Source organism: Cydia splendana, chromosome 2, assembly GCF_910591565.1.
Source record: "Cydia splendana chromosome 2, ilCydSple1.2, whole genome shotgun sequence".
NCBI lineage: Eukaryota > Metazoa > Arthropoda > Insecta > Lepidoptera > Tortricidae > Cydia > Cydia splendana.
Genome location: NC_085961.1, coordinates 550181 through 566310, shown reverse-complemented (window position 1 = coordinate 566310; position 16130 = coordinate 550181). Strand labels below are relative to the sequence as shown.

The 16130-nt window shown below is 38.3% G+C and overlaps 2 protein-coding genes across 3 annotated transcripts in view; both read left to right on the top strand.

Moving 5' to 3' along the window:
• Window positions 1-319: 319 nt before the first annotated feature.
• Window positions 320-16130, top strand: part of LOC134801772 (LHFPL tetraspan subfamily member 3 protein) — a 32902-nt gene continuing 17091 nt past the window's right edge. Inside the window, exons 1-2 of one of the 2 annotated variants that reach the window (XM_063774374.1) lie at window positions 320-993; window positions 5052-6562. In XM_063774374.1, coding sequence (XP_063630444.1) covers window positions 591-993; window positions 5052-6520 — 1872 coding nt within the window. In that variant the 5' untranslated portion in view covers window positions 320-590 and the 3' untranslated portion in view covers window positions 6521-6562. Of the gene's footprint in view, window positions 994-5051; window positions 6563-16130 lie in introns of those variants that run through there. The other variant, XM_063774369.1, reaches the window with a different exon arrangement.
• LOC134801669 (tektin-4-like) lies at window positions 9349-11023 on the top strand. Its single transcript, XM_063774291.1, has one exon. It carries the CDS (start codon window positions 9443-9445, stop codon window positions 10964-10966), a length of 1524 nt encoding a protein of 507 aa, XP_063630361.1. The 5' UTR covers window positions 9349-9442; the 3' UTR covers window positions 10967-11023.

Genomic DNA, 16130 nt, shown 5'->3' with positions numbered 1-16130 from the left:
GTAAAATTTATTTCATTTATTGATGATAGATGTCGCTAGAAACAACTAAACTTGTGAATGATGACTTCAGTCGTAGAACTTGAAGACCTTGCTTATTATAATAAATAGATCACGCTAGATGTCACTAGAGTTTATATTTATATCATATCGCATATTTTTAGCCAGATGTCGCTAGTAAGCACTTAGTTGTTTATAAACAACTAAGTATCAACCAATTGTTAAAGAAACCAAGATCTTAAAACTTGCTAACCTAGACAATTAATTAATTTTATCGCATTACGTAATGAAAGTGTGGACTTTAAACAATAAGCAACCTTTGGAAATGGGATTAGAGAAGAGTCAATAGGTCAAGCCTGTGACTTTATCCCCACTCAGTGGAATGGCGTGCGGCGAGAGGTTGTGTTCGCCTTGCACGATGGGTTAGTATTTCGCTGCGTCCGTTTAGTGTCGTGTTTCTCGCGTCCTCGCTTGTGCCTTTTAAGACATGAATGCAAACAGTGCAACTTCAGCAAAGACATTATATTAAAACCAATAACATAAATATGTGTTAAGTGTCGGAAGTTTAAGTGTTGTGAAATATATCCAACATAATGGGTTCTAAAATCGAGTACGTGGATTCGTCACATTTGTACGCGACAAACTATGTCAGAAATTCGAAAGCTATTGGTGTACTTTGGGCGATTTTTACAATCTGCTACGCGATAATCAGCGTTGTGGCGTTTGTTACTCCAGAGTGGATTGGTGATTTAGAGACTGAATACCCGAGGAAGTTTGGCCTTTGGCAAGTTTGCAGAACAGATGATGCCTTGGAAGACTGTAAAGGGAGACTGGACGACTTCTTCTCAATAAATGGGCTTGTCTTTAAGATAGCGACTGCCCTCGTGGGTATAGCTGTCGCAGCAGCCCTGTTTACCATCTGTACCATGTTACTCTTCTTTTTCTGTCAATCGACCACCGTGTTCCACATCTGTGGATGGCTGCAACTTTTGTCTGGTAAGTTATAGGATACATGACGGCGGCAATTAAATTATTAAAGAAAACAGAAGGTTTACAGATAAAAGTAAAATTAAAGGACTACGCTGTTCCTTTTATTTTGGTTATGATTAGCAATAAATGCTACCTATGCATTAGCTAATGAACGTGTAGGTAAGACCTTTCTCAAAATGACAAGGTCGTTTCCAAAACATAAACTAACAAAGTACAATTTTCAGTTGTTTTCGACCAACAGCCGATTTTTGGAGGAAGGAAGTAGAGGGACCAATAAGTAAGCTTCAACCTTAATCGCATACCATTGTTAAAATGTAAGATACAAGTCAAGGTCCTAAGTGACAGCTACCCAAGACATTTAATTCTCACAAAAGCCTGCGTAACAGTAGGTACACAGAGCAGTACGAATAAGGTCATTTTAGATGTAGGAAAGGATACAGACATAATAACTACTTATAAGTTAATAAGTTATTAATACATAAATACTTTAATACCAATCAATAGGTAGGTAGTATAATTAACAAATCAGGAAAACCAATTGCTTTTTTTCGTAAGACCCTATCGTTTGTTTTAATATACCTGAGAAAGTCTACATATTGCAATTTTCTCTAGTAAACAATTTTGCATCATTGTAAAGACAGGTGTATGCCCTAACATCCGGCTAAGGCAGGTGTGGCAAACTAGATTCCCGCATTTTTGTTCCCTGACTCAGTCTGAGCGGTACATGTTGAGGCCGCATTCAAATTAGGTAAGTGCTTAACTTACCTACCAAGATTGGTACAAAATTGCTACTGGAATAAGATATCTCTTAAATATTAGTAATCTAATATGTTAATCAATGCCATCTATCTTTGCATATTAAGTAAAAGTGACCGGTGTGATAGATAATAGGTACATAGTATGAGTTAATCACATCATATGTACTAGCAAATTCTAATAGGATTAAAGACAAGAAATATCCTGTAACAACTTACGTTGACAACAGAAATAAGTATACGGAGCAATCCAATTACGTCGTTTGTTTATCCAACCTACTGAAATCCATATCGGATCAGAGGGTATTACAGTTTTATAGTTACAAACCAAAGCAATGAAAGTTATATTAAAACTAAAAACCGTAAAATAATTGGAAAACACATATGTAGTGTAGATCGCCCCGAACCACAGAAAGTAATAGCCCGAACTGAGAACTCGCGGTTCGCCAAAAAGTTAGATCTGTTGAGCCCTTAACTGATAGATTTAAATCAAATCACCATAGATATTAAAATAAAATAAACTATCTGTGGTAAGCCGTAATCTTTCTTGTCAAATGTTAAATACCTACCCTATGTTATGTTTATTTATTTAGTTTTTATAAATCTTGCCTATTACTTTAACACCGTTAATTAGAAAACAATATTATACCTAAATGTGTAAACCAAGCACTTTCATTTGATACCAAACTCGGCCATACTTTCTTGCAAATAAGATGACCAGAATAGCAAGACCCTCACAAATTGCTTTTTGGCCTTCTAGCTCTATAACCCCTTGATCGAGCCTGCTCATAATTTAATGACTAAAATATAATGCCTCTTCATCTACACGTTTATGAATTTCATTTAAATTAGAACAAATTTACTTAAGTTATTGTCCATCAAACTATCTTCTGATAGTTCAGCATAAAAACATTGAAATGCCGGGGCGTGCCCCTAGCTAGCCGTGTATTCCAAGTTGAATGTAAGAACTTCACTTCGCTTCGCTCGCTCGTTCCATTAGAGTTAGATCAAGAAAAGTACCTATGCAACAATTTTGTTAGCACACGCAGTGCACGTGTTATTTATACGTCATAATTTCATAGAAGTTTGACGATTAAAATAACACTTAACTAGCACCGTGTGTGCTATCAAAATCGTTACAGACTTATCTTGGTCTAACTCTACTAACCGGTTTAACGAACAAAACACACCAACCTCTCTATTACCTATAGTTGAATTATCGAGAAGATGGAATTGCATTTGTAGTGGTTGTATGCTGATAGTACAAGAAAATAGAAAATTCAAATATAGAATGCCTGTAACCAAACAATACTACTACATATGCAATTCCACGCTCTCGATGATTCAACTATACCTACACGCAAACTGCTTAGTTGTAATTTGATACCTAATAAATTTGATGGGAAGGACTCCACACTTGCGTTCGCGACTTCGCCCGCGATTCACGCGCATAGTCTGGAGGGGGCTTTAAAACGAATAAAGGTAAACAATGAAAGGTAAACACGGATGTGTCCCATAAACGTAACCGGTAGTTAAATGCAGTCATGTAAGAATTGCAAAATATCAGAATTCATTAAAATCGTCTAAAAGGCATGCTCATATTGCTCATTACGCTTAGCAAACATCGTCCATATAAAGTTATGCAAAAAGGAAACATATACGTAACGTACCTACTCGATAATTAAGTTTACACATACCATAAACAATTTAGTAATTACAACGTAAAACAACATTTAATAAACACAAACATGCACTTTAAACATTAACCCAATTTTCACCTTTCAAAAATGGCACGTTTAAGTAGACATAATAATAGGCGCATAAAGCATAAAGAGCACCTCCTTGGATTGCCGCCATTTATTTAAATAAAATTAGATAAAATCTTACAAAACACAAATGCAACTTATCTCTTATGCGCAGGAGTCTTGGCATTTAAAATAATCTCATAGATATTCTTATAATAGTCGTGTTAGCTTGGTGTTAGTCATATTCATATTGGAACATGAGTACGTGAGAAGTCCGCATGTCGTGACCTCATACGTGAGTTCACGAGACCGCTATGTGGCCGGAAAAAGTTTGTTTGCAAACGGTAGCGATCCTAACAAGATAACATGCAGCACTACACACTGGGTGCTTGTATTTACTGGTATGAGTCTGGGAAACTTATTTTTTAATTAATAATCAATATTTTTAATAAAAAAGAGCACAAAAGTAAATCTAGAAAATCAGTTAAAATTTCGCGCGTTTTTCTATTGACAATTGATTTGCCCAGATGTCCAGATTTATTGTTAGTGATGGTGACGGGTTAAGAAGTATTAATTAGTAAAATATTCTTAAGGGACTAACTTTACCCGTTTTTTCTCTGTAAATTCCATAGCCCTAGAAAACTAAACAGTTTCATTCGTTATTTTATTTATATATCACCTAAATATCTAATATAAGCTGCAGACTGGCAAACACAACTTGTCAGTCAGTGAGGACTAGGAAAACCATACCTTCTCATCCCTTTCTTTTGGGTGCTAGTACTTACTAGCGTAAGATAAAGACAGTATGATTCTATCTGTTTACTTATGTTTGAAATGAGACAGTCCTGGGCCAAACTATAATACCTAATCCTTAGTTTAGTTACTAAATTGAGATTGAAAATCAAAAGAGCAGCGAATAGCTGAATTTAGTTAAGAAATACGCGGAAAAAAACGAGTTTGAAACGAGTTCACCTTCGATCTAGCCTCCAGCTTCGCCTAGATTTGACTGTCTTTGCTGCTGTGTAGATAGGTATTAAATACATGTTGTATCTAGGTTTTAGTATCCTTTCTTTGGCCCTACTATCCTTATTGGACGCAATGCACTGTGACACGTGAACCTGGCTGGGCTATCACTGGTCTTCCGTCGGGACCTTAAGTGAGTAAGGAAAAAAAACAACAACGTTATTACAGTAATTAAAATGTTAACAAATATTTAAAATAACGCACAATTAACATATGAAATATTATTAAATAAAAAAATATAATAGTGGTTTATGGTTATAGCTCATCATATTTTATACACTGCTGCACACCGTACCTACACTGTACCTAGCTTAACAAAAACAAGATTCCATAAATACATTTCAAACTAACCTATTTTACATACCGCTGAAACATAGCTTTAATGAAAACCTTTCATAAAAGATAAAAGCCATATACTTATTATTATAGAAAAAAAGTAACGTATACTTGTCAATATATTGTCAATGCACTTTTTTAGACCCTTATTGTATTTATTTTGTTAATAAAATGGCAGATTCAACTTTAACTACATTTCCGGAAGATCCCAAATGTCCCAAAATTTGCACAGATATCGGCGCATTTAAAAAAGTGGAGAAGGCGAAGGCGAAAGAGGAAACTAAAGAGGCCGCAGAGGCGAAGGGCGCTCCTCCGGCGGATGCTACTCCAGTACACGTTGAAGAAAAAGCAACGATCAGACCACCTCCCAGCGGTGAAGAGTATCTGTCCAATCTCAAGCCAGGCCACGACGGCAAGGTGGACTGGACTCCTCTCGGAGAGATGACGGGCACCAGACCCAGCGTCAACAAGTACTCCCTCAGCAGGTACTCACTCAGCGAATGGAGGCAGCACAACGAGCACGTACTTGACCCTTCAACCATAACGGAATCAAACATAGTTGACTACAACGCCAAAACGGCTATCATGCAAGCTTTCGGCAACATCGACAAGACGCAGCTGGAAAACAATAAGAGACTTAAGCAGAAAGCAAAAGATATCTACAGGTGGAAAGTTGAAGTTGAAAAAGCGTGTAAAGCGATTACAGAAGAGGTGGAATTGCTCGAGATTGACCGACAACGACTAAAGGGAGCTTCAAGAACACTGATGTTGCCTGAATCAATATCAAAAGAGTGCTTAGATCTTCGATCCAACCGCTTCGTACCAGATTTAGTTGCTGATATAGCAGAACAGGAGCTGATCAAAGAAATGAATCTAGTCAGCGAAGTAAGAGCTACTCTAGCCAAAACTTTAGACAACATTGAAGCGCAAATGGCTATCAATAAAGCCGCTAAGCATCGGATTGAGTACGACTGGTGCGATAAAAATATGGCGTACATTGGTGAGACTATTAATCTAGGACTCAATACAAAATCTCCTACTATCATGTTCAGACCGGGAGCTACAAGGTTCGCGGATTACTCAGCCCCTTTAGAGTACTGGGAATTCTTTTGCCGAGAGAATGTGCAGCAGGTTGAAGCCGCCAGGCAAAAATCCAGCGATTTGAGAGGCAGTCTAAACGCCATTCTCGTCAATGGAGGTAGGAAGCTTAGAAATCAAGCGGACAGAACTGACATGGCCATAGCAGAGACCGTCGCTTTAACTACAGAGTTATGCACAAAACTGGAAGAGACTCTACGGAGCACGGTCCAAAGAATCGCTGACATGGAGTGTCTGATAGATAATCTGAAAGCTTCTATACAAAAGATGGACGCAGCGATGAAGTTAGCGCAGACAAGGCTGGACAACCGAAACCAATGGCGACCGCACGGAGAGGCAGTGAGAGACCTACCTCACTTAGGTCTGATACAAGAAGTTAAGACGATACACGAGACAGTGACGTCACTTCTCGGGCAGCTGAACAACGCGGAACGGATACGAGAGGACCTTATGAAGAAGCGGATCGAGTTGGAGGCGGCCATAGCGTCGAAAAGGAAGACGTTGAACATAGACAGAGACAGGTGCGGTATGATCCGCTCACACTATCCGTCGGCTTCTGAATTGGCAGGTTTTTAGAAATCAAAATTTAATTCAAATGCATAAACATTTATTTACCTATGGAAAAGTTGTTAATTTTTTGCTTGTTTAAAAACTTTAGAATTAATCGGCGCACTTGAGTGTTAACAAAAGATCACATACTTATTTAAATCAGTAACATAATTAGCCGGATTTTTTTAGGACGTATATGTGTTTAGGTAGTTTGGATTGAGTGCAACTTTCACCCAGTATTCTGAGAGTATAACACGACATTATATAGTATTGAATAACTTTACAATTTCTTCTGCTTGCTGCATATGTTTAAGGAATTTGGAGAGCGCTCCTGGTAGTGACAGTCATGACATGATCTTCGGGTTTATTTACCAAAAACCCCAATATTGACGTCTATTATCAAAAGCAAGGGTCGGCAGGGGTCAAGTCATAAAAAAAGAGTGTTTAGACAATTGAAAACTTTGCAATTTCTAAAACCCAAAGTGTCCGTAATATCGACATCGTTTTTGGTAGTACTTTGCCGGAAGAGAACCGTCGGCTCCTTCCTTAGAATTACTTTCCTCACACCATCCATTTAAGGTTATTTTACCTAACAGCATTACTCGTATAATGCCTAACCACAGCACTTCCTTCCTGCAATATTACAAGCTTATTACCAGTTACATTCTTGCGCCTTTCACTCTCGCTTACGAAACCCGTATTCTTGACATTTTATAATATTTTGTTTATGTTATTGGTTAACCAGCAAGGTGGCAATGTCCTCGAGAGCTTTGCTGTCACATTGATTTTGCAAGTTGATGGCAATACTCACCATCAAATATATATTCACTTGTTTTTAATGGCCAAATGAGCGTATCTCCGAAGTTTATGGTTGTTCGAGCACTAAATTCTGTGTTTTATCTTGTACAGTCGCCATCAGATATATCGGAGCGGCTAAGTGCTCACAATATCTGAACACGCGCTCTAACGCCTTGACAATAGAGGTAGGGAATGCAAATCGGTTACAACCGTAACCGAAATATTCGGTTATAACCGAATATTTTGACAAAATTTCATAACCGAATATTGGAAACTCGAATAACCGGTTACGGTTATTTTCGGTTATTTATTTATGACTTAAATTGTATGTTTTTATCATCAAGTGACTACAAAATCCTGCCATTTTTGGCTGTGACGCCTGTGACTATAATTTTTGTCATTCGTGGACTTTAATAACAAAAATATACCAAATTTACTTTCCTTATTTATGAAATATTTTTATTGAATAGGTATTGTATCACGTTCAAGGTCATATTTCACTTTTACTGTATTTGGTGTGTTTTATTAAAAAACGAAGACTTTTACTCACATTCCCTAATACTGTAGGCACTAAAACAAAGATTTTTGTATTTTTTTAATTACTTCATTGTAAATTTATAATTTTTCGTCTAAAATAACCGTAACCGATTGTAACCGATATTCGGTTATTTTTCGGGCATAACCGTAAACGAAACCGGTTATGAAGTTTGGCCGGTTATTGCATTCCCTAAATAGAGGCGTGTTCAGATATTTGTGAGCGCCTTGGCCGCTCCGATATATCTGATGGCCACTGTACAACAATAGTATAGAATTTTTCAATACCTACCTATGCATAAAGTAAGGACCCTAACCACTAAAAATTTCGTTCTTTGACCCACCTATTGATCTCTATTGCACGCGTATAATTTTTTCCAGAGATAAGACCTAGCTAGTTATATTATAGGTATATATTTTTGGCACTTTGTCCGTGTCGATATTTAATACCTTGACTGTACAATCACAATTAGAAGAAGGCGAGGTGTTCGAATTGTTCAAAATTATCTGAATACAATTTTCCTTGTTATTTCCGTGGTGCTGTTGACTTTACTAACTAAGTAACTAATAACTTCTTATGAAAAACTTCGACGGTTGTTGTTGCCGGTGCATTTGGAGACATCAATAATTGGATTAACTGTTAGAAAACCTGCCTTAACGAGCATTATACGAGGTAATTATAATAACTTAAACCAATCAACGTTCAGTTCAAGATGGGAACCGAATTCCTACAGTTCTTGCAGTAAAAAGTTAAATTATTTACAATAATGATGCGTCGACACTGACATATCTGATATGGATAAGATTTAATAATAATCATAATCAAACTTTTATGAAATTATGACGTATAAAATAACGCTTGCACTGCTTGTGCTGTCAAAATCGTTGCAGACTCGGTCTCTCTAATAAACCTCAAATGCTTACCCTGCACTTATACCTTAACGTAACCAGACGTAACTTAACAATACAAGCAAAAAAACAATAGCATCATTACCTGCCTCTCACGGCTGGTACAGTTATCTTCAATTATTGCTAGATCATAGTACCTTTAGCTTTAAATAATAAAGGCTATAATGGAATGGATAAATATGAACTAAGTAAGTACGTATACAATAGATTACTATGTATCTACCTACATGTACATTTTGTAACTGCAAGTTTTAATTGACTGCAATTGGAAGGAAAGAAGCCAGAAGTTCAGTCAGTTCTGGGTGCTACCGGAGATATCGAAATTTGAACGTAGTGATTATATAGGTATTATTCTCTCTTTGATTTGAAGATAATTTTTCGTCTGCCTCTAGCTCGTTGCTCTTGCGTGTGACAGAGAGGAACATCTAGGAATTATTGTTTTCGAAGTAATAATAGTTAAATAAAACCATAATTGGATTGCGACGAATAAATGATTATGATTATGAATAATTTACCAAAATTAAAATAAAAACTTTTTGAAAATGTTCTGTTTACGATAATACACTGGCTGCATGCGACAGTAAATGTATGTAATTAATAAAAAAAATACTTCATTTTATTTGTCAATTTTCGACAATTTGTAGCTTTATGTTAATTTTGTATAGTTTTTATTAATTAATTTAGTGAAAACCCCAAATTTTCGTTACAATGGCATCCGGAGAACCGAATCTAAAAGACTGTCCTTACATTTGTCCAAGTGACCAAAAGAAACCGGCGCCGACGCATTATGGCGTGGCGGGCGAGGGCTCGCGCGGCAACCCGTACGAGCGGCCCTACGTGCCGGGGCAAGTGCTGCCGCCCGTGCCCAGGCTGCTCCCCCCGGGCGCGCCACCCCCGTACCTCCCCCAGCCCACGGAAAGCACCAGCGGGGACTTCCTCGGTATGAGCGGAGTGGGCCCCTGGGCCGCCGGGCATCTCGACTGGACCCCGCAAGCGGGCATCACCGGCGTCCGACCCGTCGTCGACAAATACTCCATCACCAGATATTCGACTGGAGAGTGGAGAAAGAACAACGAGTACATCCTCACCCCGAGAGCGACCGACAAAGCTATAGCTATGGAGAAGCGATTCAAGAAAGAAATAGCGGACACTTTCGATCAGATAAACGATGCACAAAACAACTCCAATAACAGTTTGAAAAAGAGAGCTAAAGATTTGTCGTCGTGGAAGAACAAAGTGCAAGATGCCGAGCACGCTATCTCCGAGGAAATTAACATACTGGACGAATACAGGGCGAGATTGAAGGGCGCTTGTCGTATCCTCATGATGCCTGAAGCTATTGCTAAAGAATGCCTCGAACTGAGAACGTTTCGTTATGAGCCCGACTTAGTTCGAGACGATGCCGAGCAAGAATTGATCAACGAAGTGGCAATAGTCGGAGAAATACGGAGAGTTTTCACCGAAACTCTGGCTAAAGTTGAAGAGCAAATGTTGAAAAATAGGGCGGCTAAAGCGGCTATCGAATTGGATTGGAGCGATAAAATGCAAAGTCTACTTTTAGACAAGAAAAATTTAAGAATGACTCCAAAATCTTCCCTAATCCTAGCGCATCCTGGCGTAGCACGATGGCCCGAAAATTCTACCACTTTAGAGTACTGGGAGCATTACTGTAGCGAGAGCATTAGAAACTGTGATGATGTCAGACATGAATCCGAGAATTTAAGAGGCGACCTGATGACTGCTATCACGAAAGCAGCTCAGGACTTGAAGATTCAAGGTGATAGAACCAACATGGCATTGGCAGATTCGATCTTAGCCACGCAGAAGTGTTGCGAGCACCTTGAGAGGAACCTTAAGGAGAATTTGCAGAAAACTGCCGATGTTGAGAACTTGATCGACTACCTTAAAGATTCTTTAAGGAAGGCTGACGAGAGCTGCAAATTGGCTGAGACGAGGTTACACGGAAGAAATTACGAGAGGCCTAATGTGGAAAACTGTAAAGATGGAGCGCAGTATGCTTTGATGGCTGAGCATAAGCTTATAAAAGAGAAGGCTGAGGCCTTGCGGGGGCAGGTGAGGGTAGCGGAGGGGGTGAGAAGTGAGCTGATGAAGTACCGAGGGGACCTGGAGAAGGAGATCGCGTGTAAGAGGAAAAGTCTGAACATCAACGAGGATAGATGCGCTAGAGCGCGAGCTCACATGCCTACGCCGGAAGATTTCGCCGCGTTATGAATTGAGATTTTAATATCATTGGTCATTATATTTTTTATTAGAAATAATAGAATGTTAGTTTTGTTTATTTCGTGATCTCCCTTAGACCGTCTGTAAGTACTTACGGACTGATCTGGCGTGGATCTGGCCACAAAGCGCGAAACTGCCACTCTCTGTCATTTTGGTGACTTTAATCTTGTCAGAATGGCTTTTCCAGGTACATTGTATGGTATATTAATTTTATTGCCAATTTAATTTCCTACATTCACCAACTTACATGACACGATACGAATACGCTCGCGAATTACGCAATAATAATTAAAATATGCAATAAATAATATATACTTAACCCGGATTTGGCTTTTGGCCATTATTATCTATCGCGTAACCTAAACTATTATTTCATCTCATAATATTGTATCAATTTCCTAGATTTAGATACGCATTGCATCAACTAGGTAGCGCATCAAATGTGATGGTAAAAGTGGGGCGGTCAACAATGACAGTACTCTGTGAGAACTCATTATACAACCGAGCATAACTCTGTTATGAAAGGCATGTCCATTTTGAGTTTACAAAATTGTATTATGTCGATTATCTGATAAAGCATTTGATTATATGTTGTAGCACTTGTAGCAGTTGTAGCTCTTGCTGTGAGTGGCAGTGATGGTGAGATTTAGGGCAGAGGTTAACTTGCCTCATTCGAGTTTTTCGAGAAATTTCTGTTCTTTTAGTAGTAGGTATTCTATTTATCTTCTCTTCTATCTATTTATCTTTTCTGCAGAACTTAACACCCATTTCCCATTTAGATCTTAAATATTTTGTGGGTGAAGTCGACAGGACGTATTCTTTACATTGAACTCGCCTTTTTGTTGAAATACATCTTATATTATAAGATTGCACTACACGAATTGCACGCCCACCCTGCATTCGCTTTTGTTTTTTAATTGGTCGCTTGCGCAAAGAGGCGATCAACCAATCAACACCGATTAAATGGATGTAATTGCAATTGGACTGTGAAATCGCATCCGACGGACGTACTTTCCAAGTATCTTAGGCTCCTAGGTTGAACTTTAGTACTTTAGTGAAGTAGTTGATTATAGAAATTATATGAAGGGGATAATGGCTCCTCTACACGATGGGCCAGCGCCGGCCACTCCAAGGGGCGCAGCCATGCGTTAGAATGAGATAGCAATATCACTTGCTCCCTCTAACGGATAAATGCGTCCCTTGGAGTGGCGCTGGCCCATCGTGTAGAGAAGCCATAAGAAGAAAGGGATATGAGATAATATGAGCCAGTTTCATGCTTGTTTTCGATTGCTCCATATAGCCTAGACTGGCACATAGTTAATGGGATTCATTTATAAGATAATGTAGAATGCCTTATGGCATTAAGTCCGCCAAGTACTTTCTTGTATTGTGCAATAAAGGTTAATAAATAATGTAGGTAATTACTTAATGGGGAACTTCTTAAATTTTGAAGTAAGTAGTAATTTAGATATCATCAGTGGAGCATTTGGTCATTTGAATTAACTGCTGATGAAGACACACAACCAACGTAAACGAAAAACAACAAGTTATTTCATATGTTTTATTTTGCATGGTGGGTGAAATTTTTTATATTCATGTTGTCTGACTGTATTACTTATAGTTGTAGTTAGGTAGGTTCTTTCTCACGCATTAGCTCTAGTAATCAGTAAAAACGAATACCACCAGTAGATAATCCGACTCTGACCACCGAGTAGAAAGCGAACTTTCGAGAGAAAACTGTCGCTTTTCTAACTGGCGACTATGGCGAGGAAACCTGATCGGTGCATATCGGAGAGAATATAGATCGGTTTGGCTCATTACATATGCGTGCTAATGACCTTGCTAATGGTCATGTTGGAGTCATTAGAGTTAGATATAAGTATACCGGCTTATAATGATTGGTTTAAAGTACTTGCTGGCTACGCCAAACCGAGGTTTGCGAGCCGTATGCTCTTTCGAATTTTAATTACGGTTCTTTTAGTTAAAGAAAATTAGAAAGAACCGGAATAAAAATTCCAGGAATGGCAGATTTCTATTGGGGCTGGCTCCTATTTATTAGCATTCTCCTGGTTTAGAACTTAGAACAGGGGTTATCAACCTGCAGCGGTATCATATTGGTCGCATTTTTGTCACCTGTCATTCCATACGTCACTTTTCGCACTTATACATATTTGTTAGAACGTGACAGGCATGGTGACAAATAAATGATAGAGATGAGCCAACCATATTTAGCCCTACTGTTTTACCTACTTCGCTCGCCTTTTTAAATCTTGTGAAAAATAGCAAATGGCGGGAGGTCTGAAGTATAGAAGTTCGAAATACATACCTACAAAGTTTCTCCGTTCCTCTTGAATTATTGAACTGATAGAGATACGGAAGCTCGGAATTTGGAAGTTCGTAATATGACTAATAGGCCTTGATCACTAACTATGAAGTAACAAAACTTTTACTTTTTCCGTTGCCCTAATTTTACTGACAAAGCTTTTAAACTATATTCACGCTTCACGGTGTGATTACAATTATTTCGTCACACTTCACAAATACCGCATGTCACGACCATGTATGTCCGTACCTATTACTCGTATGTTACTCCAATCGCCCACGGGGCGATGCCAATGCCAGCCAGGCTTATAGGTACGTACCTACCAGAAGTATGGTGATTTTAAAATGTTTACTTCTTTTTACTTATTAATACATAGGTACCACATCAAGCTTACAGCCCTTATTCTAATGCTAAAGTGGCCTATGGATTATGCTTGCAACTCGCCCCTTTTAAAATAAATGCGGTATAAGTACCTACCTATAGGTATAAAAAGTAACTAATGTCTGGAAAAAAATTAAGAAACCCAGATTTTAATCCTTCGAGAAAGCCTCGGCGTTTATTCTACGGCCGGAGCAGCGTCTGCGGAGAAAAAAGCTGTTTAATTAAATCTCACAATGCGTTCTGAGGTCATGTAACATTGGTTTTTGGCAGCTTGACTCCTATGCGCTCATGCAGTGTGTCATATATCATACCTCATACACGGCCGCGTATGGCAATACCGTGGACTATGGTGCTCCTTTCACTTTTACGCTGAGCAAATATTAGCTGCTTCCGCATCCGTTTACCTGATTGTTGGTGATCAGCATAATTTAAATTTATCTGTTTCTTTGGAACAACTTTACCTTGTTTATTTGTCTCTCAAGCACGCTCCAGAGGGATTCGGCTACCTGGGATTTGGGCATTCCTAGTTCCCAGGCTAGCCCAAAGCGGATTAGGGACGTCACATACACTTTCAAATTTCTTCGCGATTGTATGCACATAATGCACACTATGCACTAGTACAAATGCTAGTGGTCAAATAAAATTATAATTCGTACATTAAGGTTCCAAAGAACTCAACTAACACACATCACACCCCTCGTATCTCCTCTAGAATGGGCCCGTTATTTTTTTCTTTATTTCTTGATTGTTTCGCACCTGCAAGAAAATTTTAAATTAATACAATGTTTTACTAACTGCAAGTGTACCTGTGTGCGAGTTTATATTCCCACAGCGACCACGGACCGTGACTTAATGATGTGGACGTGATTTTTAATTACGTAGCATTTCGCAACGTATGCTAATTACTTAGTCTCATTACAACACAGTGTTTATGTGATTTCTTTAAGTTTCTTTGTAATTTGGGGTTACGAGTGCATTTGTGCAACCGTGTATAGGTACGATATGAGTGGAGAGATCTGTGATCATGTTGTCAATATATTTCACTAAGCTTTTCCTTCACCTACCGCAAAACCCTTTAAAGACTTAATTTGAATTTACTTTAACCAGCTTATAATTTCCAGCTTAGCTTTTAATTTTTTAATGTCCGGTAGCCGTTTAAGAACTCTTAAGGTAGATGTCGCTAGGGTCCCCTTGACCCGTAATATGGTGGAAAGATTTGCTGGCTATGCATGAGGTCTTGGTGGCTCAGCGCTGGCCCAAGTAGCACAGATTAGCTGTATAGCAGCCGCATAATGAAGTACGAATACGCTTGAAGCTGGAATATAAAAGCTGCATAAGAGCTGTATAAGCGTCTTTTCAGCTTTTATAAGTCTTAAATGGGCACAAATTAGGCAGCCTTAAGTTCACATAGCTACTTAAGAGCGTTGTAGCAGCAATTTAACGGAATTATAAGGGGTAACAGGAGTTATAAGAGATGTATATTGACTGGGTAAGAGACCACCAGTTACCCTTTATTCAGCTAATATGTCACATGTGCGCCCTAATACCGGGAAAGATTGACGTTGGGCTGAATAAAAGATAATTAATAACATACTTTTACACCTCTGCCTTAAAAATCAGCTATTATATTTCGTATAGTGACGACGAACGCAGAGGTGAACATATTTATATTGAAACAAAAACGTTAAGCGCAACGACACCATAAGTCATTTTGTTAAAGTGTTTAATTAAATGTTTGTACATGATCTTTTATATATTAATGCGAGAAAGATGTTTGGGAATGCAAGTTTATTGACATTATATATATACATTATCTAAGAAAATTTCAGTGCGCCACGAAAATAATCAGTATTTATTTAAATAAATGATATAAATAAGCTATGTGTAAAAACTATTTCAGTGGTTTGGACAGAATTATGAGATAAAAAGTTAATAATACGTTATAGGAAGTACTAAACTAATGATTTAGGTTAAGAACTCAGGCACAAAACCTTATTGTTACCCTTAAAAGTTGGAAAAGCAATTTCAATTTTGTAGGTTATATACAATAAAATGGCGGTCAATGTTAAAACGCAACGTGAATCTTTAAAATTCTAATATGCAGCATACGACTGTTATATATCTGACAAAGATACTTAAGTGAACCACTATACAGTCCAAGTCGTTATTTCGATACACGAGTGAACCTCTAAACAATTATAAGGCATCTTGTGAACGTTTAAACAGCCGCTATGCAGACAGTCCCAATGGTAGTATAATAGGCTGCTTAGCGGTAAACATGTTCAGCGCTAAGCCGTATTATGCGCCACATGTGTTCGATTATACGTCTATTGGTTTCATAATAGTTCACTCGTTCTCCCTTATAATAAGTCAGCGAAATAAAAGCTGCTTTAGCGGTAAACATGTTCAGCGATAAGCTGTATTATGCGCCCCATGTGTTCCATTATACGT